This window comes from Anomaloglossus baeobatrachus, chromosome 3, assembly GCF_048569485.1.
Source record: "Anomaloglossus baeobatrachus isolate aAnoBae1 chromosome 3, aAnoBae1.hap1, whole genome shotgun sequence".
NCBI classification, from domain to species: Eukaryota; Metazoa; Chordata; class Amphibia; order Anura; family Aromobatidae; genus Anomaloglossus; species Anomaloglossus baeobatrachus.
Genome location: NC_134355.1, coordinates 608,317,972 through 608,341,729, shown reverse-complemented (window position 1 = coordinate 608,341,729; position 23,758 = coordinate 608,317,972). Strand labels below are relative to the sequence as shown.

The 23,758-nt window shown below is 51.9% G+C and overlaps 1 protein-coding gene across 2 annotated transcripts in view; it reads left to right on the top strand.

Moving 5' to 3' along the window:
• LOC142296937 (ribonuclease H1-like) overlaps positions 1-23,758 on the top strand; it is a 169,725-nt gene that overhangs the window by 132,972 nt on the left and 12,995 nt on the right. For both annotated transcript variants that reach the window (XM_075341081.1, XM_075341082.1), the window contains exon 6: positions 637-761. In XM_075341081.1, coding sequence (XP_075197196.1) covers positions 637-761 — 125 coding nt within the window. The remainder of the gene's footprint in view (positions 1-636; positions 762-23,758) is intronic.

Here is a 23,758-nt window from a genome sequence, read left to right as displayed (position 1 = left end):
GCTCAAAGCTGCCATTAAGCCCTAGATTAGTAATATGAGGTGTCTATGAGACCCCCCCATCACTAATCTGTAAGTTAAAGTAAATAAACACTGAAAAATTCCTTTATTTGAAATAAAATACAAAAAAACACCCTCTTTCACCACTTTATTAATTCCCAAAACACCCCTGGAGGTCCAACGTAATCCACACAAGGTCCTGCGACTATTCCAGCTTTGCTACATCTGAATCACAGCACGTAATCATAGTACATGACCGCACGCTGTAAATTCAAGCAAAGACAGCAGCGATGAGCAGTGATGTGACTCAGGTTAGCCCTGGCCACAGCTGGAGGTTCCCACGGTCCTCTACCTGTGACTGCAGGTAAGCTGACCTGAATGAACTCAGGTGAGGTCACTGAAGTAACCAGAGGTCAAGTTATCTGCGGTGACAGGTGGAGGACCGTGGGAATCTGCAGCTGTGGCCGCGGCTAACCTGAGTGACGTCATCGCTGCTCAGTCTCTGCCTGAATATACAGCATGTAAGACAACTGATTATTAAATAAATTGCATAAAAATGAATAATTGCAATGTCTAAAAAAAAAAATATATATATAATCAGACAATGCCTCTCACTGTATATTTGTATTTACAATTTAGGCATGACCGAATGGATGCCAAGATGGAAAGAAAATGGCTGGAAAACTTACAGTGGTGGAGATGTGGCCAATAAGGCAGAATTTCAGAAGCTTGATAGATTGTGTGATGACATTGATGTTAATTGGGTAAGTCACGTCATCCCTTTTTTTCCTAATAGTTGTAATTACAGGACTTTGAAAGGACCCTGACTCGATTTGATAATCATATAGGACTGGTGATAACTAAGTGATTGCTGGCGGTCTGACCACTGGGACACGCAGTGATCCACAGAGTGATTTCCGGAGCTAGAGATGAGAGACCCCCGAGGTTTGGTGTTTGTACCAAACAAAGAATTTACAAAAAAAAAGTAAAGTTCGGTGCTTTACATATGCAAAACCACATTTGCGAGCATTGCTGTGCTTGGGTGCACTCGGTGCTCAGCCCAGTGCGAGCCACTTGCAGTGTTTGAACGGTTGACATGGGAGGTAACAACAGCATGAAGGGTGTCGTGTGCACCAAACAAAAATGGAAAACCCCCACCCCTGGAAGTGATCTGTTTATGGTTGGCTGCATGTGGGCAGACACTTGGAACTGCCCGATTAGTGACTTCCATTGGGGTTCAGGTCAAGTCGGGCTCCCAAACCGAACTGTATCTAAAGTGCGGCTGAACGAACGAACTTCCACTCATCTCTATCCTGAACCACAATCTTGAATGGAGCTGATGTGGGGATCAGCTTACTCTGTAAATCCAATAGACTATTAGTAGAGTGGAAATCGAGCATGCGCACCTACGCTCCATTCCACATCCAAATTTAGTTGTTGCAGACCCCCAATCAGAGGATTTTATGGGGGTTCCATCTGTCGAACCCCGGTGATCAGCAAGTTCTTCCATATCCAAGGGATGCGAAATAACTTCCAATCTTGGGAACAAAACCCATTATTCATAATAGATGGCTGTCAGCCCTTCGGTTGTATGGTTGGTCGTTATTCCGGCAGCTGTCTCTTCTGACTCCTCCATACACTGGAGTGCTTGGCACGGCAGAGCGCTCCTTTATTCTCTATAAGAGAGCAACTGCCAAACATATGGTGGTAAATCATCCCATCGAGATCAAGAGGAGCAGCAGTGCAAAATTGGAGATACCAGATCCTTAGGGGTACTTTGCACACTACGACATCGCAGCTGCGATGTTGGTGGGGTCAAATTGAAAGTGACGCACTTCCGGCATCGCAGGCGACATCGTAGTGTGTAAAGCCTAGATGATACGATTAACGAGCGCAAAAGCGTCGTAATCGTATCATCGGTGTAGTGTCGGCGTAATCCATAATTACGCTGACACGATGGTCCGATGTTGTTCCTCGCTCCAGCAGCAGCACACATCGCTGTGTGTGAAGCCGCAGGAGCGAGGAACATCTCCTACCGGTGTCACCGCGGCTCCCGTAGGATATACGGAAGGGAGAAGGTGGGCGGGATGTTTACATCCCGCTCATCTCCGCCCCTCCGCTCCTATTGGCCGTGTGACGTCGCAGCGACGCCGTACGACGTGCCCTCTTAATAAGGAGGCGGGTCGCCGGCCAGAGCGATGTCCCAGGACAGGTGAGTCCATGTGAAGCTGCCGTAGCGATAATGTTCGCTATGGCAGCTATCACAAGGATATCGCAGCTGCAACGGGGGCGGGGGCTATCGCGCTCGGCATCGCAGCATTGGCTTGCGATGTCGCAGCGTGCAAAGTACAGTTAGCTCAGGCGTTCTGCCAGGTTGATAGCACAAGACGCTAAGCTCACTAATTGGCTACAGCGCTGTCATCGTGATGTCAGCATGACAGATAATAAAAGGCACCAAGAGAAGGTGGGGATCACACAGCCCTTTTTTCCCTCAGCGTGATACATTGGCCTAAGAAAAGCTTTGGGAAATTTTCTCTGATTAAATATTGTTGTTCTGCAGGTGATGGTGTCTCTGGAATGATGACAATTTAACTATAAATTGTATATTTCTTCGGCGCTCCATTGGGAGACCCAGACGATTGGGGTGTATAGCTACTGCCTCCGGAGGCCACACAAAGTATTACACTAAAAAGTGTAAGGCCCCTCCCCTTCTGCATATACACCCCCCGTGGGATCACGGGCTGCTTCAGTTTTATGCTTTGTGCGAAGGAGGTCAGACATCCACGCATAGCTCCACTGTTTTTAGTCAGCAGCAGCTGCTGACTATGTCGGTTGGAAGAAAAGTGGGCCCATATGGGGCCCCCAGCATGCTCCCTTCTCACCCCACTTTTGTCGGCGGTGTTTGTTAAGGTTGAGGTACCCATTGCGGGTACGGAGGCTGGAGCCCACATGCTGTTTTCCTTCCCCATCCCCCTGAAGGGCTCTGGGTGAAGTGGGATCTTACCGGTCTCCAGGCACTGAGACCGGGCTCCATCCACAGACCCGGAGAACCTGCTGGATATGGAGCTGGGTATCGTCAGGGACAGGGCCCTGCTACATTAAGGTACTCTGTGTCCCCGTACACATCGCGCACACACACACCAGCATTGCTGGGAGTGCTAGTGCGCCGGGGACAACAGCGCGGAGCGCTTGTGCTATTATTCACTGCAGCTTAGCTGAGTGAATTTAGGTGTTAGAAACTGCCGCGCCGGCCGCTGCGGGGTGTTTTACACTGTGGCGCGGCTGGGACTTGTGGTGCGCCGGGGACTTCCGCGCTGGCCGTGCACATAGGACGGCCGCGCTTATTACTCGAGTCCCCGACTTTGCGGCCTAGTTTTCGCTTCGTTCCCGCCCCCAGCCCTGCCAGTCAGGGGAGGGGCGGGACGCTGTACAGAAAGTCAGCGCCGAGAGCTGGAGTCTGCTTTGCATTCTCCAGCCCCCTTCACTGGACACAGTGGGACGCCAGTTTCCCGCTCTTGTCTGGGGCACGCCCACGGCCCACCCCTCTTCACAAGACGCCGGCAGCCATTCCTGCACGCAGTCTGGGCTGGAGAAGGGAGACAAGCTCTGGGCAACCAGTCACAGGATTCGGGCGACCACACACCCGCTCTTGTGCGGGCGGTAAGCAGCACCTGAAGTGCTGACCCCACTAATGCCATTTGTACTTTATGCCTAGATGGCTAGACTACAGCAGCAAAAAAGCAAGGGTGCTAAGGCACAGGCTTTCTAGGCTGCTTGTATTGCATGTGCTGAAGTGTTCATTTGTACTTTATGCTGGTATGCTATACACTGCACTGTACGGTCGCTATTCTTGGCTATATACTCCTAGATGGCTAGACAACAGCAGCAAAAAAGCAAGGGTGCTGAGGCACAGGCTTTCTATGCTGCTTGTACTGCATGTGCTGAAGTGTTCATTTGTACTTTCTGCTTGTATGCTATACATTGCACTGTACGGTCGCTATTCTTGGCAATATACTTCTAAATGGCTAGACAACAGCAGCAAAAAAGCAAGGGTGCCAAGGCACAGGCTTTCTATGCTGCTTGTACTGCACGTGATACTGTTCCACACGGCAAATTCCACTGTCCCCATTGTGTGCAATGCTCCCCTATAGCACTTGGTCAGCCGGGGTCTCTGCTAGAGGTGGCCAAAGGAACCACCTGTGAACCCTGTCCAGGGACAAGGACGGAGTTGCAGTTTCGGCTGATAGATTGTCTGTGACTGTGACTAACAGCAGTCCAGACGGACCATGGGCAATGTTGATACAATGCTCCATGGCCACCCTCATTTGGAACAAATCAGTGCTCCGGGGGGGTCCCATGCATCCCAGGGCGCAGGCTCTGACACGGACGACAGTCCCAGACAGCCTAAGCGAGCTCGCTGGGAGCGGCACTCTGCTTCATCACTGGTTAGGGTCCCAGCAGGACTCTCTGTATGATGAGGCAGACGTAGCTGATCAGGACTCTGATCCTGAGACCGCTCTCAATCCGGATACACCGGATGGTGACGCCATAGTGAATGATCTTCTAGCGTCCATCAATGGAATGTTGGATATTTCTCCCTCAGCTCCTCCGGTGGAGGAGTCAGCTTCACAGCAGGAGAAATCCCTTTTCAGTATCTCAAGCGTATATTGAGTACTTTTCTGGCCACTCTGACTTCAGAGAAGCAATCCGGAAACACCACACTTATCCAGATAAGCGTTCTCCAATCGTATTAAGGATACACGTTATCCTTTTTTCTTCGGCGCTCCATTGGGAGACCCAGACGATTGGGTGTATAGCACTGCCTCCGGAGGCCACACAAAGCAATTACACTAAAAAGTGTAAGGCCCCTCCCCTTCTGGCTATACACCCCCAGTGGGATCACTGGCTCACCAGTTTTCTGCTTTGTGCGAAGGAGGTCAGACATCCACGCATAGCTCCACTGTTTAGTCAGCAGTAGCTGCTGACTATATCGGATGGAAGAAAAGAGGGCCCATATGGGGCCCCCAGCATGCTCCCTTCTTACCCCACTTGTGGTTTGTAAGGTTGAGGTACCCATTGCGGGTACGGAGGCTGGAGCCCACATGCTGTTTTCCTTCCCCATCCCCCTGAAGGGCTCTGAGGAAGTGGGATCTTACCGGCCACCAAGCCCTGAGGCCGGGCTCCATCCACAGACCCATAGAACCTGCTGGATGTGGAGCGGGAGTGCCGTTCAGGGACAAGGCCCTGCAACTTTCAGGTACTCTGTGTCCCCGTATGGCAGGCCACGCACACCCCAGGCTTGCTGGGTGTGCTAGTGCGCCGGGGACTGTAGCGCTGTGCGCTGGGCTTATAGTCCCCGCAGATTACTGGGGGACTTTATGTGTGTGGATCGCCGCGCCGACCGCCCCTGGAGCGGCGGCGCAGCTGCGACTTGTAGTGCGCCGGGGACGCGCCGACCGCGCTTTTACGGCGGCGGCGCTTCTAACTTTAGTCCCCGGCTTTCTGCGGCCTAGCTCCGCTTCGTTAACGCCCCCCACCCTGTCAATCAGGGTAGGGGAGAGACGTTGTTCAATAGGCAGCGCCGAGGGCTGGAGCACGATTTACATGCTCCAGCCCTCTCACTGAGCACAGTAGGACACAGGCTTCGCGCCTTTTCTCTGTGCACGCCCTAGGCCCGCCCCCAGGCTTGCAGCTCCCCAGGACGCCGGCAGCCATTATACACATGCAGTCTGGCTGGAGAACGGACGCAGGCTCTGGGGGACCCAGGCTAGGGGTTTCTGGCGACCACACACCCGCGTTAAGCGGGCGGTAAGCAGCACATACGTGCGGCCCCACTAGTGCCACAGTGTTATATTTTTAGATATATTTATATACTGCACTGTAAGGTCGCTTCTTGGCTGTACACCCTATATTGCTTTGAGGAGACAACAGCATGTCATCCGCAAAACGCAAGGGTGCCAAGGCACGGGCTGTATACACGGCTTGTACAGCATGTGGGGCTAATCTAACAGCAGGCTCCAACGACTCTCATTGTGTGCAATGTTCAGTCCCAGTGGCACTTCGTCAGCCAGAGCCTATTGTGGTGGTAGCCCAGGCAGAGACGCCTGTGAACCCTGCCCCGGTGACGGGGACAGAATTTGCAGTCTTTGCTGATAAAATGTCTGTGACTATGACAAAAATCCTGGAGACCTTGCAGTCCAGGCCAGTTGCTCAGACCATAGACACTGCTGTGTCTATGTTCCCCGGTCCCCCTCAGTTGGAACTAATCCGTACTTCAAGGGGGTCCCAGGCATCACAGGCTGAGGGCTCTGACTCCGACGTCAGTCCCAGTCCGCCTAAGCGAGCTCGCTGGGAGAGACCCTCCACGTCATCACGCGGATCAGGGTCTCAGCGAGAAGGGTCCCTATTTGAGGGTTCAGAGGTGGGTGATCAGGAGTCTTGTCCTGACGCCGCACTCAATTTGGATACGCCAGATGGTGACGCCATGGTAAATGACCTTATAGCGGCCATCAATAGGCTGTTGGATATTTCTCCCCCAGCCCCTTCTGCAGAGGAGGCAGCTGCACAGCAGGAGAAATTCCATTTCCTGTATCCCAAGCGTAAATTGAGTACTTTTCTGGACCACTCTGACTTCAGAGAATCCATCCAGAAACACAATACTTATCCGGACAAGCGTTTTTCTAAACGCCTTAAGGATACACGTTATCCTTTTCCCCCTGACGTGGTCAAACGATGGACCCAGTGTCCAAAAGTGGACCCTCCAATATCCAGGCTTGCAGCTAGATCCATAGTTGCAGTGGAGGATGGGGCTTCACTTAAAGATGCCAATGACAGACAGATGGACCTTTGGTTGAAATCTGTCTATGAAGCTATCGGCGCGTCGTTTGCTCCAGCATTCGCGGCCGTATGGGCGCTCCAAGCTATTTCAGCTGGTCTGGCACAGGTGGACTCTCTCATACGTCCAGCAGTGCCGCAAGTGGCGTCCCTAACTACGCAAATGTCTGCGTTTGCGACCTACGCTATCAATGCGGTACTGGACTCTACGAGCCGTACCTCAATGGCATCCGCCAACTCTGTAGTTTTGCGCAGAGCCTTGTGGTTAAAGGAATGGAAAGCAGATTCTGCTTCTAAAAAATGTTTAACCAGCTTGCCATTATCTGGAGACAGACTGTTTGGTGAGCAATTGGCGGAAATCATTAAACAGTCCAAAGGTAAGGACTCCTCCTTACCCCAGCCCAGATCAAACAAACCTCCACAGAGGAAGTGGCAGTCAAAGTTTCGGTCCTTTCGAGGCTCGGGCAAGCCCCAATTCTCCTCGTCCAAAGGGACTCAGAAAGAGCAAAGGAGCTCTGATTCCTGGCGGGCTCAATCACGCCCCAAGAAAGCAACCGGAGGTACCGCTTCCAAGGCGGCTGCCTCATGACTTTCGGCCGCCTCCCTCCGCATCCTCGGTCGGTGGCAGGCTCTCCCGCTTTTGCGACATTTGGCTGCCACAGGTCAAAGACCGGTGGGTAACAGACATTTTGTCTCACGGGTACAGGATAGAGTTCAGTACTCGGCCTCCGCCTCGGTTCTTCAGAACTTCCCCACATCCCGACCGAGCAGATGCCCTTCTGCAGGCGGTGAATTCTCTAAGAGCAGAAGGAGTGGTGGTCCCTGTTCCTCTTCAGGAACGAGGTCAAGGTTTTTACTCCAATCTCTTTGTGGTGCCAAAAAAGGACGGCTCATTCCGTCCTGTTCTGGACCTAAAACTGCTCAACAAGCATGTGAACGCCAGGCGGTTCCGGATGGAATCCCTCCGCTCAGTCATTGCCTCAATGTCTCAAGGAGATTTCCTAGCATCAATAGACATCAAGGATGCTTATCTCCACGTGCCGATTGCTACAGACCACCAACGCTTTCTACGCTTCGTGATAGGAGACGACCATCTTCAGTTCGTAGCTCTGCCATTTGGTCTAGCGACAGCCCCACGGGTGTTCACCAAGATCATGGCGGCAGTGGTAGCAGTCTTGCACTCTCAGGGACACTCTGTGATCCCTTACTTGGACGATCTACTGGTCAAGGCACCCTCTCAAGAGGCATGCCAACTCAGCTTGACTGTCGCACTGGAGACTCTCCAGACGTTCGGGTGGATCATCAACTTCTCAAAGTCAAATCTGTCACCGACCCAATCACTAACGTATCTTGGCATGGAGTTTCATACTCTCTCAGCGATAGTGAAGCTTCCGCTGGACAAGCAGAGGTCACTACAGACTGGGGTGCAGGCTCTCCTTCAAAGTCAGTCGCACTCCTTAAGACGCCTCATGCACTTCCTAGGGAAGATGGTGGCGGCAATGGAAGCGGTTCCGTTTGCGCAGTTTCATCTGCGCCCACTTCAATGGGACATTCTCCGCCAATGGGACGGGAAGTCAACATCCCTGGACAGGAAAGTCTCCCTTTCCCAGACGGCCAAGGACTCTCTGCAGTGGTGGCTTCTTCCCACCTCATTATCACAAGGAAGATCCTTCCTACCACCGTCTTGGGCGGTGGTCACGACAGACGCGAGTCTGTCAGGGTGGGGAGCAGTTTTTCTCCACCACAGGGCTCAGGGTACGTGGACTCAGCAGGAGTCCACCCTTCAGATCAATGTTCTGGAAATCAGAGCAGTGTATCTTGCTCTACTAGCCTTCCAGCAGTGGCTGGAAGGAAGGCAGATCCGAATTCAGTTGGACAACTCCACAGCGGTGGCATACATCAACCACCAAGGGGGGACACGCAGTCGGCAAGCCTTCCAGGAAGTCCGGCGGATTCTGATGTGGGTGGAAGCCACGGCCTCCACCATATCCGCAGTTCACATCCCCGGCGTAGAAAACTGGGAAGCAGACTTCCTCAGTCGCCAGGGCATGGACGCAGGGGAATGGTCCCTTCACCCAGACGTGTTTCAGGAAATCTGTCGCCGATGGGGAAGGCCGGACGTCGACCTCATGGCGTCCCGGCACAACAACAAGGTCCCAACCTTCATGGCACGGTCTCGCGATCAAAGAGCGCTGGCGGCAGACGCCCTAGTGCAAGATTGGTCGCAGTTCCGGCTCCCTTATGTGTTTCCACCTCTGGCACTCTTGCCCAGAGTGCTACGCAAGATCAGATCCGAATGCAGCCGCGTCATACTCGTCGCCCCAGACTGGCCGAGGAGGACGTGGTATCCGGATCTGTGGCAGCTCACGGTCGGCCAACCGTGGGCACTACCAGACCGACCAGACTTACTGTCCCAAGGGCCGTTTTTCCATCGGAATTCTGCGGCCCTGAACCTGACTGTGTGGCCATTGAGTCCTGGATCCTAGCGTCTTCAGGATTGTCCCAAGGGGTCGTTGCCACCATGAGACAGGCTAGGAAGCCCACGTCCGCTAAGATTTACCACAGAACGTGGAGGATATTCTTATCCTGGTGCTCTGCTCAGGGAGTGTCTCCCTGGCCATTTGCATTGCCTACCTTTCTTTCTTTCCTGCAATCTGGGTTAGAAAAAGGTTTGTCGCTCGGCTCCCTTAAAGGTCAGGTCTCGGCGCTATCCGTCTTTTTTCAGAGGCGTTTGGCACGCCTTCCTAAGGTGCGCACGTTCCTGCAGGGGGTTTGCCATATCGTAGCCCCGTACAAGAGGCCGTTAGATCCATGGGATCTCAACAGGGTACTAGTTGCCCTCCAGAAGCCGCCCTTCGAGCCTCTGAGGGAGGTTTCACTTTCTAGACTATCACAGAAAGTGGCTTTTCTGGTAGCGATCACATCTCTTCGGAGAGTGTCTGAGCTGGCAGCGCTATCATCCAAGGCTCCCTTCCTGGTCTTTCACCAGGACAAGGTAGTGCTGCGCCCCATTCAGGAGTTTCTCCCGAAGGTGGTATCCTCTTTTCATCTTAATCAGGATATCTCTTTGCCTTCGTTTTGTCCTCATGCAGTTCATCGGTATGAGAAGGATTTACATTTGTTAGATCTGGTGAGAGCACTCAGAATCTACATTTCCCGCACAGCGCCCTTGCGTCGTTCGGATGCACTCTTTGTCCTTGTCGCTGGTAAGCGCAAGGGGTCGCAGGCTTCTAAGGCCACCCTGGCTCGATGGATCAAAGAACCAATTCTTGAAGCCTACCGTTCTGCTGGGCTTCAGGTTCCATCAGGGCTGAAGGCCCATTCTACCAGAGCCGTGGGTGCATCCTGGGCATTGCGACACCAGGCTACGGCTCAACAGGTGTGCCAGGCAGCTACCTGGTCGAGTCTGCACACTTTCACCAAACATTATCAGGTGTATACCTATGCTTCGGCGGACGCCAGCCTAGGTAGAAGAGTCCTGCAGGCGGCAGTTGCCTCCATATAGGGGAGGGCTGTCTTGCAGCTCTAACATGAGGTATTCTTTACCCACCCAGGGACAGCTTTTGGACGTCCCAATCGTCTGGGTCTCCCAATGGAGCGCCGAAGAAGAAGGGAATTTTGTTACTTACCGTAAATTCCTTTTCTTCTAGCTCCTATTGGGAGACCCAGCACCCGCCCTGTTGTCCTTCGGGATTTTTGGTTGTTTTTCGGGTACACATGTTGTTCATGTTGAACGGTTTTCAGTTCTCCGAGGTTACTTCGGAGTGAATTTGTTTAAACCAGTTATTGGCTTTCCTCCTTCTTGCTTTTGCACTAAAACTGGTGAGCCAGTGATCCCACTGGGGGTGTATAGCCAGAAGGGGAGGGGCCTTACACTTTTTAGTGTAATTGCTTTGTGTGGCCTCCGGAGGCAGTGCTATACACCCAATCGTCTGGGTCTCCCAATAGGAGCTAGAAGAAAAGGAATTTACGGTAAGTAACAAAATTCCCTTCTTCTCCCTGACGTGGTCAAGCGCTGGACCCAGTGTCCAAAGGTGGATCCCCCAATCTCCAGGCTTGCGGCTAGATCCATAGTTGCAGTGGAAGATGGGACTTCACTTAAAGATGCCATTGACAGACAGATGGTCCTCTGGTTGAATTCTGTCTATGAAGCTATCGGCGTGTCTGTTGCTCCGGCATTCGCAGCCGTATGGGCATTCCAAGCTATTTCAGCTGGCCTTGCGCACGTGGACACTGTCACATGTACATCTGTGCCGCAGATGGCGTCCTTAACCTCGCAATGTCTGCATTGCGACTTACGCTATTAATGCTGTCCTGCACTCTACGAGCCGTACGTCAGTGGCGTCCGCCAACTCCGTGGTTTTACGCAGAGCCTTGTGGTTGAGGGAATGGAAAGCAGATTCTGCTTCCAAAAAAGTGATTAACCAGTTTGCCATTATCTGGTGACAGACTGTTTGGTGAGCGATTGGATGAAATCATTAAACAGTCCAAGGGTAAGGACTCTTCCTTACACCAGCCCAGATCAAACAACACCCAACAGAGGAAGGGACAGTCGAGGTTTCGGTCCTTCCCAGGCTCGGGCAGGTCCCAATTGTCCTCGTCCAAAAGGACTCAAAAGGCTCAGAGAGGCGCAGATTCCTGGCGGGCTCAATCACGCCCAAGGAAGGCAGCCGGAGGAACCGCTACCAAGGCGGTTTCCTCATGACGTTCAGCCCTCTCTCTCCGCATCCGCGGTCGGTGGCAGACTCTCCCGCTTTGGCGACATTTAGCTGCCACAGGTCAAAGACCGGTGGGTGAGAGACATTTTGTCTCACGTGTACAGGATAGAGTTCTGTTCTCGTCCTCCGACTAGATCTTCAGAACTTCCTCACCTCCCGACCGAGCCGATGCTCTTCTGCAGGCAGAAGGAGTGGTAATCCCTGTTCCTCCTCAGGAACAAGATACGGTTTTTACTCCTATCTGGTTGTGGTACAAAAAACGACGGCTCTTTCCGTTCCGTTTTGGACCTAAAACTGCTCAACAAGCACGTGAACACCAGGCGGTTCCGGATGGAATCCCTCCGCTCCGTCATTGCCTCAATGTCTCAAGGAGATTTCCTAGCGTCAATAGACATCAGGATACTTATCTCCACGTACCGATTGCTCCAGAGCACCGGTGTTGGCTACGATTCGTTATTGAAGACGAGCATCTTCAGTTCGTAGCCCTGCCCTTCGGTCTGGCGACAGCCCCACGGCTTTTCACCAAGTTCATGGCAGCAGTGGGAGCAGTCCTGCACTCTCAGGGTCACTCTGTGATCCCTTACTTGGACGATCTACTTGTCAAGGCACCCTCTCAAGAGGCATGCCAACACAGCCTGAACGTGGCGCTGGAGACTCTCCAGAGTTTCGGGTGGATCATAAACTTTTCAAAGTTAAATCTGTCACAGACCCAATCGCTGACATATCTTGGCATGGGGCTTCACACTCTCTCAGCGATAGTGCAGCTCCCGCTGGACATACAGCGTTCACTACAGACGGGGGTGCAGTCTCTCCTTCAAGGCCAGTCACACCCCTTAAGACGCCTCATGCAGAGGCAGTCCCTTTCGCGCAGTTTCATCTGCGTCCACTTCTATAGGACATTCTTCGCCAATGGGATGGGAAGTCGACGTCCCTAGACAGGAACGTACCCCTTTCTCAGACGGGCAAGGACTCTCTTCAGAGGAGTCCACCCTTCAGATCAATGTTCTGGAAATCTGGGCAGGGTATCTTGCCCTGCAAGCCTTTCAGCAGAGGCTGGAAGGCAAACAGATCCGGATTCAGTCGGACAACTTCGCAGCGGTGGCATACATCAACCACCAAGGCGGAACACGCAGTCGGCAAGCCTCCCAGGAAGTCCGGCGGATTCTGATGTGGGTGGAAGACAGAGCATACACCGTATCCGCAGTTCACATCCCGGGCGTAGAAAACTGGGAAGCAGACTTCCTCAGTCGCCAGGGCATGGACGCAGGGGAATGGTCTCTGCACCCGGACGGGTTTCAAGAACTCTGTAGCCGCTGGGGGAGGCCGGACGTCGACCTAATGGCGTCTCGGCACAACAACAAGTGCCGATTTTCATGGCGCGGTCTCACGATCAAAGAGCTCTGGCGGCAGGCGCCTTAGTTCAGGATTGGTCGCAGTTCCAGCTACCCTATGTGTTTCCCCCTCTGGCACTGTTGCCCAGAGGGCTACGCAAGATCAGCTCCGATTGCCGCCGCGCCATCCTCGTCGCCCCAGACTGGCCGAGGAGGTCGTGGTACCCGCATCTGGGGCATCTCACGGTCGGCCAACCGTGGGCACTACCAGACCGGCCAGACTTACTGTCCCAAGGGCCGTTTTTTCCATTTGAATTCTACGACCCTGAACCTGACTGTGTGGCCATTGAGTCCTGGATCCTAGCGTCTTCAGGATTATCTCAAGACGTCATTGCCACCATGAGACGGGCTAGGAATCCGACGTCTGCCAAGATCTACCACAAGACGTGGAAGATATTCTTATCTTAGTGCTCTGCTCAGGGAGTGTCTCCCTGGACATTTGCATTGCCTACTTTTCCTTCCTTCCTGCAATCTGGTTTGGGAAAAGGTTTGTCGCTCGGCTCCCTTAACGGTCGAGTCCCAGCGCTGTCTGTATTCTTTCAGAAGCGCATAGTACGACTTCCTCAGGTACGCACGTTCCTGCAGGGGGTTTGTCACATTGTCCCTCCGTACAAGGGGCCGTTAGACCCATGGGATCTGAACAGGGTACTAATTGCTCTCCAGGAGCCGCCCTTGAGCCTCTGAGGGATGTTTCACTTTCTCGACTTTCACAGAAAGTGGCCTTTTTGGTAGAGGTCACGTCTCTTCAGAGAGTGTCCGAGCTAGCAGCGCGGTCATCCAAAGCTCCCTTCCTGGTGTTTCACCAAGACAAGGTAGTGCTGCGCCTGATTCCGGGGTTTCTCCCTAAGGTGGTATCCCCCTTTCAGCTCAGTCAGGATATCTCCTTACCTTCCTTTTGTCCTCATCCAGTTCATCGATATGAATTGGCTTTGCATTTGTTGGATCTGATGAGAGCGCTCAGTATCTACATTTCCCGCACGGCGCCCCTGCGCCGCTCGGATGCACTCTTTGTACTTGTCGCTGGTCAGCGCAAAGGGTCGCAGGCTTCCAAATCCACCCTGGCTCGATGGATCAAGGAACCAATTCTTGAAGCCTACCGTTCTGCTGGGCTTCCGGTTCCATCAGGGCTGAAGGCCCATTCTACCAGAGCCGTGGGTGCGTCCTGGGCATTTCGGCACCAGGCTACGGCTCAGCAGGTGTGCCAGGCGGCTACCTGGGCGAGTCTGCACACCTTCACCAAGCGTTATCAGGTGCATGCCTACGCTTAGGCGGATGCCAGCCTAAGTAGAAGAGTCCTGCAGGCGGCGGTTGCCTCCATGTAGGGAAGGGCTGTTTTTACAGTCCAAACTTGAGGTATAAATTTACCCACCCAGGGACTGCTTTTGGACGTCCCAATCGTCTGGGTCTCCCAATGGAGCGCCGAAGAAGAAGGGAATTTTGTTACTTACCGTAAATTCCTTTTCTTCTAGCTCCAATTGGGAGACCCAGCACCCGCCCCTGTTCCTTCGGGATTTTTGGTTGTTCGGGTACACATGTTGTTCATGTTGAATGGTTTCAGTTCTCCGATGTTCCTTCGGATTGAATTGTTTAACCAGTTATTGGCTTTCCTCCTTCTTGCTTTTGCACTAAAACTGAAGCAGCCCGTGATCCCACGGGGGGTGTATATGCAGAAGGGGAGGGGCCTTACACTTTTTAGTGTAATACTTTGTGTGGCCTCCGGAGGCAGTAGCTATACACCCCAATCGTCTGGGTCTCCCAATTGGAGCTAGAAGAAAAGGAATTTACGGTAAGTAACAAAATTCCCTTCTTTGTCTAAAAGGGGGGAAATCATGTCCCATACAATTTTCCCTGATATTTTCTGTTTGGAGGGGTAACATTCTTGGGGCGTGCTTTGATGGAGCGGAGTGTAGCTGAGCCGTGTGCTTTGATGATGGAGTGTATTGTAGCTGAGCTGTGTGTGTTTTGATGATGGAGCAGAGTCTATTGTAGCTGAGCTGTTTGTGCGTGCTTTGATGGAGCAAAGTGTATTGTAGCTGAGCTGTGTGTGTTTTGATAATGGAGCCAAGTGTGTTGTAGCTGAAATGTTTGTGCATTGAAGGAGCTGAGTGTATTGTAGCTGAGTTTGGTGTGTTTTCATGATGGAGCGGAGTGCGTAGCTGAGCTGTGTGTGTTTTGATGATGAAAAGTCTGACAAATATATGAACTGGCAGGGGTCCAATTAGGGTCAGTTCTGTTGGACAGTTTTTCAGCCCCACCTCGAGCGTGTCTAAGGGGGTTCATCTATTAAGGAATCACTAGAAGAGGGTAACAACTAAACTACATGCCTGCTGTCTGCATCTGACCACAAAATTGCAAATGCCTCCTTAATGATGTGATGCTTTTACCTGACATTTTATACAATGGCAATAATAGGTGCTACTATATAACATATAAACCTAACCTATGCAGTTTTTTTATTTTTTAAGAGTAAAAATAAATGCTACAAAAAGTACAGTGTGTCACTAGTTCATTGACAAGATAACTTGTCGTTTGAAATCGATTTGATAGGCTATAGTGAATGAACAGTGGGAATCAAGGTTTGGACAGGAATGTGGGTGCAGAGGTGATAGTCACTGGGCAGAGGAATATGGGTGCAGAGGTGATAGTCACTGGGCAGAGGAATATGGGTGCAGAGGTAATGATAAACTCACTGGGCAGAGTATAGAAGCGGGTGGCAGTGGTGTAATGGAAAGTAATTCGCTTACAGGGCTGGCGATATGGAACACAGCACAAGTTATGCAGAGAGGGGGGATGGATGTACAGAATTGGAGATTGAGGGAAGGAATGAGTTACCATATTTTTTGGATTATAAGATGCCCTTTTCCGCCCAAAACTTTGGGAAGAAAATGAGGGGTGCGTCGTAAAATCCAAATGTAGCTCATTGACTGCCGCACAGAGCAGCGACCGCAGCACAGCATTGCCCTGCCTCCTGTGACCCCTCTCCACCACCACTATCGCCCCATCTCACTGTTAAAACACCACCGGATTATAAAACGTACCCCCTTTTTTTTTTTTTCTTATCTCTAAAGTTGGGTTGCATCTTATAATCCGTTGCATTTTATAAAATGAAAAATACGATAATTTCTTTCACTTGGAACCTGAGGTTCATAGATTTACATTGTTCCCAGCAGAATGTCTTCCTGTGTGAAGAATAATCACTTTCATGGAAGAGCTTATCCATCCATATTATATATATAATATACCGTACAGACCAAAAGTTTGGACACCTCATTCAAAGAGTTTTCTTTATTTTCATGTCTCTGAAAATTGTAGATTCACATTGAAGGCATCAAAACTATGAATTAAACACATGTGGAATGACATACTGAACCAGCATGCCTACCACAGCATCTTGCAGCGGCATGCTATTCCATCCGGTTTGCGTTTAGTTGGACAATCCTTTATTTTTCAACAGGACAATGACCCCAAACACACCTTCAGGCTGTGTAAGGGCTATTTGACTAAGAAGGAGAGTGATGGGGTGCTACGCCAGATGACCTGGTCTCCACAGTCACCAGACCTGAACCCAATCGAGATGGTTTGGGGTAGGCTGGACCGCAGAGTGAAGGCAAAAGCGCGAACAAGTGCTAAGCATCTCTGGGAACTCCTTCAAGATTGTTGGAAACCATTTCCGGTGACTACCTCTTGAAGCTCATGAAGAGAATGCCAAGAGTGTGCAAAGTAGTAATCAAAGCAAAAGATGGCTACTTTGAAGAACCTAGGATATAAGACATATTTCTGCGGCGCTCCATTGGGAGACCCAGACGATTGGGTGTATAGCTACTGCCTCCGGAGGCCACACAAAGCATTACACTAAAAAGTGTAAGGCCCCTCCCCTTCTGGCTATACACCCCCAGTGGGATCACTGGCTCACCAGTTTTCTGCTTTGTGCGAAGGAGGTCAGACATCCACGCATAGCTCCACTGTTTAGTCAGCAGTAGCTGCTGACTATATCGGATGGAAGAAAAGAGGGCCCATATAGGGCCCCCAGCATGCTCCCTTCTCACCCCGCTTGTGGTTTGTAAGGTTGAGGTACCTATTGCTGGTACGGCGGCTGGAGCCCACATGCTGTTTTCCTTCCACATCCCCCTGAGGGGCTCTGAGGAAGTGGGATCTTACCGGCCCCAAAGCCCTGAGCCCGGGCTCCATCCACAGACCCATTGAACCTGCTGGATACGGAGCTGGGTACCGTTCAGGGACATGGCCCTGCACCATTCAGGTACTCTGTGTCCCCGTACTCACAGGCACAGCACACTCCAGACTTGCTGGGTGTGCTAGTGCGCCGGGGACAGTAAAGGGTTACAGTCACTGCAGCCTAGCTGAGTGACTTTATGTATGGGGAACTACCGCGCCGGACGCTCCGGGAGCGGCGGCGCGGCTGGGACTTGTAGTGCGCCGGGGACTTAGCGCCGACCGCGCTTTTACGGCGGCGGCGCTTATAAATCCAGTCCCCGGCTTTTGTGGCCTAGCTCCGCTTCGTTCCCGCCCCCACCCTGTCAATCAGGGTAGGGGAGAGACGCTGTACAATCAGCAGCGCCGAGGGCTGGAGCCTTATTTACATGCTCCAGCCCTCTCACTGGACACTGTGGGACGCCGGTTTCCCGCTCTGACTTGGGGGCACGCCCACGGCCCGCCCCTACTCACACGAGCTGGAGAAGGACGCCGGCAGCCATTCCTGCAGTCCGAGCTGAGAGAACGGACTCTGGGCAACCAGGCACAGGACTAGGGCGACCACACACCCGCTTATAGGCGGGCGGTAAGCGGCACCTGAAGTGCTGACCCCATTAAATACCGCAGTTGTCCATTTGTATTTTTATGCATACACTGCATAGGTCGCTATTGTTGGCTAGATGCCCTCTTAGATGGCGACACATCAGCAGCAGGAAAGCAGGGGTGCTAAGGCACAGGCTTTCTATGCTGCTTGTATTGCATGTACTGAAGCGTTCATGTGTAGTTATGCTTGTATGCTATACACTGCACTGTACGGTCGCTAGTCTGGGCTATTTTCGCCTAGAATGACTAGACTACAGCAACAGAAAACCAGGGGTGCTGAGGCACAGGTTTTTTCTATGCTGCTTGTATTGCAGGGGTTGCAGTGTTCATTTGTACTTATGCTTGTATGCTATACATTGCACTGTATGGTCGATATTCTGGGCTATATTCCCCTAGATGGCTAGTCTACAGCAGCAGAAAAGCAGGGGTGCCAAGGCACAGGCTTTCTATGCTGCTTGTATTGCATGTGCTGCAGTGTTCATTGTACTTTATGCTTGTATGCTATACATTGCATTGTACGGTCGCCATTCTTGGCTCTATGTCCTAGATGGCTAGTCGGCAGCAGCATATAAGCAACACAGGCTTTCGATGCTGTTTTTACTGCATGTGATACTGTTCCACGGCACTGAACCCCATTGTGTGCAATGCTCCCCTGGAGCACTTGGTCAGCCGGGGTCTCTAATAGACGTGGCCAAAGGAACCACCTGTCAACCCTGTCCAAGGACAGGGATGGAGTTGCAATGGGATAGAGACTTGCAGTCCGGACAGGCCATGGGCAATCTGGATCAGTGCTCCCTGGCCACCCTCATTGGGAATAAACTCGGTGCTCCGGGGGGGTCCCAGGAGGCTCTCTGTATGATGAGGCAGACGTAGCTCATCAGGACTTTGATCCTGACAACGCTCTCAATCCGGATACACCGGATGGTGACGCCATAAGGAATGATCCTATAGCGTCCATCAATGGAATGTTGGATCTTTCTCCCTCAGCTCCCCCAGCGGAGGAGTCAGCTTCACAGCAGGAGAAGTCCCATTTCAGTAGCTCAAACGTATATTGAGTACTTTTCTGGCCACGCTGACTTCAGAGAAGCAGTCCAGGAACACCACGCTTACCAGATAAGCGTTTTCTCCAAACGAATTAAGGATACACGTTATCCTTTTCCCCCTGACGTGGTCAAGCGCGGGACCCAGGGTCCAAAGGCGGATTCTCCAATCTCCAGGCTTGCGGCTAGAGCTATAGTTGCAGTGGAGATGGGACTTCACTTAAAGATGCCAGACAGATGGACTCTGGTTGAAATCTGTCTATGAGGCTATCGGCGTGTCGGTTGCTCCGGCATTTACAGCCGTATGGGCACCCTAAGCTTTTCAGCTGTTCTTGCACAGCTGGTCTTGAACATATGTACATTTGTGCCGCAGGGGCGTCCGTAACCTCGCAATGTCTGCATTGCGACTTACCCTATTAATGCTGTCCTGGAAGGACAGTCGAGGTTTCGGTCCTTCCCAAGCTCGGGCAGATCCCAATTGTCCTCGTCCAAAAGAGCTGAAAAGCCTCAGAGGGGCTCAGTTTCCGGGGGCTCAATCACGCCCAAGGAAGGCAGCCGGAGGAACCGCTACCAAGGCGGTCTCCTCATGACTCTCAGCTCTCTCATCTCTCCGCATCCGCGGTTGATGGCAGACTCGCTCGCCTTTGGCGACATTTAGCTGCCACAGGTCACAGACCGGTGGGTGAGGGACATTGTGCCCACGTGCACAGGACAGAGTTCTGTTCTCGTCCTCCGACTCGATTCTTCAGAACGTCCCCACCTCCCCACCGAGCCGATGCTCTTCTGCAGGCAGAAGGAGTGGTAATCCCTGTTCCTCTTCAGGAACAAGACACGGTTTTCCTCCAATCTGGTTGTGGTGCCAAAAAAGGATGGCTCTTTCCGTTCCGTTCTGGACCTAAAACTGCTCAACAAGCACGTGGAGGCCAGGCGGTTCCGGATGAAACCCTCCGCTCCGTCATTGCCTCAATGTCTCAAGGATATTTCCTAGCATCAATAGACATCAAAGATGCTTATCTCCACGTGCCGATTGCTACAGAGCACCAATGTTTTCTACGTTTCGTGATGGGAGACGACCATCTTCAGTTCGTAGCTCTGCCATTCGGTCTGGCGACAGCCCCACGGGTGTTCACCAAGGTCATGGCGGCAGTGGTAGCAGTCTTGCACTCACAGGGACACTCTGTGATCCCTTACTTGGACGATCTACTTGTCAAGGCACCCTCTCAAGAGGCATGCCAACTCAGCCTGAATGTTGCGCTGGAGACTCTCCAGACGTTCGGGTGGATCATCGACTTCTCAAAGTCAAACCTGTCACCGACCCAATCACTAACGTATCTTGGCATGGAGTTTCATACCCTCTCAGCGCTAGTGAAGCTTCCGCTGGACAAGCAGCGGTCACTACAGACTGGGGTGCAGACTCTCCGTCAAGGTCAGTCGCACTCCTTAAGACGCCTCATGCACTTCCTCGGGAAGATGGTGGCGGCAATGGAGGCGGTTCCGTTTGCGCAGTTTCATCTGCGTCCTCTTATTGGGACATTCTCCGCCAATGGGACGGGAAGTCAACATCCCTGAACAGGAAAGTATCCTTTTCACAGAAGGACTCTCTGCAATGGTGGCTTCTTCCCACCTCATTATCACAGGGAAGATCCTTCCTACCACCGTCTTGGGCGGGTAGTCACGACAGACGCGAGTCTGTCAGGGTGGGGAGCAGTTTTTCTCCACCACAGGGCTCGGGGTACGTGGACTCAGCAGGAGTCCACCCTTCAGATCCATGTTCTGGAAATCAGAGCAGTGTATCTTGCCCTACTAGCCTTCCAGCAGTGGCTGGAAGGAAAGCAGATCCGAATTCAGTCGGACAACTCCACAGCGGTGGCATACATCAATCACCAAGGAGGGACACGCAGTCGGCAAGCCTTCCAGGAAGTCCGGCGGATTCTGATGTGGGTGGAAGCCACGGCCTCCACCGTATCCGCAGTTCACATCCCCGGCGTAGAAAACTGGGAAGCAGACTTCCTCAGCCGCCAGGGCATGGACGCAGGGGAATGGTCCCTTCACCCGGACGTGTTTCAGGAAATCTGTAGCCGCTGGGGAAGGCCGGACGTCGACCTAATGGCGTCCAGGCACAACAACAAGGTCCCAACCTTCATAGCACGGTCTCGCGATCACAGAGCTCTGGCGGCAGACGCCTTAGTGCAAGATTGGTCGCAGTTCCGGCTCCCTTATGTGTTTCCACCTCTGGCACTCTTGCCCGGAGTGCTACGCAAGTTCAGATCCGACTGCAGCCGCGTCATACTCGTCGCCCCAGACTGGCCAAGGAGGGCGTGGTATCCGGATCTGTGACATCTCACGGTCGGCCAACCGTCGGCACTACCAGACCGACCAGACTTACTGTCCCAAGGGCCGTTTTTCCATCGGAATTCTGCGGCCCTGAACCTGACTGTGTGGCCATTGAGTCCTGGATCCTAGGGTCTTCAGGATTATCCCAAGGGGTCGTTGCCACCATGAGACAGGCTAGGAAGCCCACGTCCGCTAAGATCTACCACAGAACGTGGAGGATATTCTTATCCTGGTGCTCTGCTCAGGGAGTGTCTCCCTGGCCTTTTGCATTGCCTACCTTTCTTTCTTTCCTGCAATCTGGGTTAGAAAAAGGTTTGTCGCTCGGCTCCCTTAAAGGGCAAGTCTCGGCGCTATCCGTCTTTTTTCAAAAGCGTCTAGCACGACTTCCTAAGGTGCGCACGTTCCTGCAGGGGGTTTGTCATATTGTGCCCCCGTACAAGCGGCCGTTAGATCCATGGGATCTGAACAGGGTACTAGTTGCCCTCCAGAAGCCGCCCTTCGAGCCTCTGAGGGAGGTTTCACTTTCTAGACTATCACAGAAAGTGGCTTTTCTGGTAGCGATCACATCTCTTTGGAGAGTGTCTGAGCTAGCAGCGCTGTCATCCAAGGCTCCTTTCCTGGTCTTCCACCAGGACAAGGTAGTGCTGCGCCCCATTCAGGAGTTTCTCCCGAAGGTGGTATCCTCTTTTCATCTTAATCAGGATATCTCTTTGCCTTCTTTTTGTCCTCATGCAGTTCATCGGTATGAGAAGAATTTACATTTGTTAGATCTGGTGAGAGCACTCAGAATCTACATTTCCCGCACGGCGCCCCTGCGCCGCTCCGATGCACTCTTTGTCCTTGTCGCTGGTAAGCGCAAAGGGTCGTAGGCTTCCAAAGCCACCCTGGCTCGATGGATCAAAGAACCAATTCTTGAAGCCTACCGCTCTGCTGGGCTTCCGGTTCCATCAGGGCTGAAGGCCCATTCTACCAGAGCCGTGGGTGCGTCCTGGGCATTGCGACACCAGGCTACGGCTCAACAGGTGTGCCAGGCAGCTACCTGGTCAAGTCTGCACACTTTCACCAAACATTATCAGGTGCATACCTATGCTTCGGCGGACGCCAGCCTAGGTAGAAGAGTCCTGCAGGCGGCAGTTGCCTCCCCGTAGGGGAGGGCTGTCTTCGCAGCTCTAACATAAGGTATTTCTTTACCCACCCAGGGACAGCTTTTGGACGTCCCAATCGTCTGGGTCTCCCAATGGAGCGCCGAAGAAGAAGGGAATTTTGTTACTTACCGTAAATTCCTTTTCTTCTAGCTCCTATTGGGAGACCCAGCACCCGCCCTGTTGTCCTTCGGGATTTTTGGGTTTTTTCGGGTACACATGTTGTTCATGTTGAACGGTTTTTCAGTTCTCCGATGTTACTCGGAGTGAATTTGTTTAACCAAGTTATTGGCTTTCCTCCTTCTTGCTTTTGCACTAAAACTGGTGAGCCAGTGATCCCACTGGGGGTGTATAGCCAGAAGGGGAGGGGCCTTACACTTTTTAGTGTAATGCTTTGTGTGGCCTCCGGAGGCAGTGCTATACACCCAATCGTCTGGGTCTCCCAATAGGAGCTAGAAGAAAAGGAATTTACGGTAAGTAACAAAATTCCCTTCTTTCAGTTGTTTCACACTTTTTTAAGACTTTCGTTCCACATGTTTTAATTAATAGTTTTGATGCCTTCAATGTGAATGTACAATTTTTAGAGTCATGAAAACTCTTTGAATGAGAAGGTGTGTCTAAACTTTTCATCTGTACTGTGTGTGTGTAATATATATATATATGTAAAATATAATATATAAAATGTGCCTAAATTTCTAGCTCTGTATGTTCTACCTGAGGCTGGCTGAGAGCGATTCTGCTGCTTTTCTTCAATAAAGCACCTCTTATTCTGGGCTGCTGTGTCAACTGACCATGACTCCCGATTTCATGCCGATTGACAGCCAGCTCCCTACAGTTAGGCAGCGGGGAGTCGGCTGTCAATCAGCATGATGTCAGCTGTCATTATTATTATATATTTCTAGAGCACCATTGATTCCATGGGGCTGTACATGAGAAGGGGGTTACATACAGAATACATACACAAGTTACAGTAGACAGACTAGTACAGAGAGAAGAGGACCCTGCAGTAATCGAGGCGGGAGATTTGAGGGCATGCACTAGCATTTTCTTCGGCGCTCCATTGGGAGACCCAGACGATTGGTGTATAGCACTGCCTCCGGAGGCCACACAAAGCAATTACACTAAAAAGTGTAAGGCCCCTCCCCTTCTGGCTATACACCCCCAGTGGGATCACTGGCTCACCAGTTTTAGTGCAAAAGCAAGAAGGAGGAAAGCCAATAACTGGTTTAAACAAATTCACTCCGAAGTAACCTCGGAGAACTGAAAACCGTTCAACATGAACAACATGTGTACCCGAAAAACAACCAAAAATCCCGAAGGACAACAGGGCGGGTGCTGGGTCTCCCAATAGGAGCTAGAAGAAAAGGAATTTACGGTAAGTAACAAAATTCCCTTCTTCTTCGGCGCTCCATTGGGAGACCCAGACGATTGGGACGTCCAAAAGCTGTCCCTGGGTGGGTAAAGAAATACCTCATGTTAGAGCTGCAAAG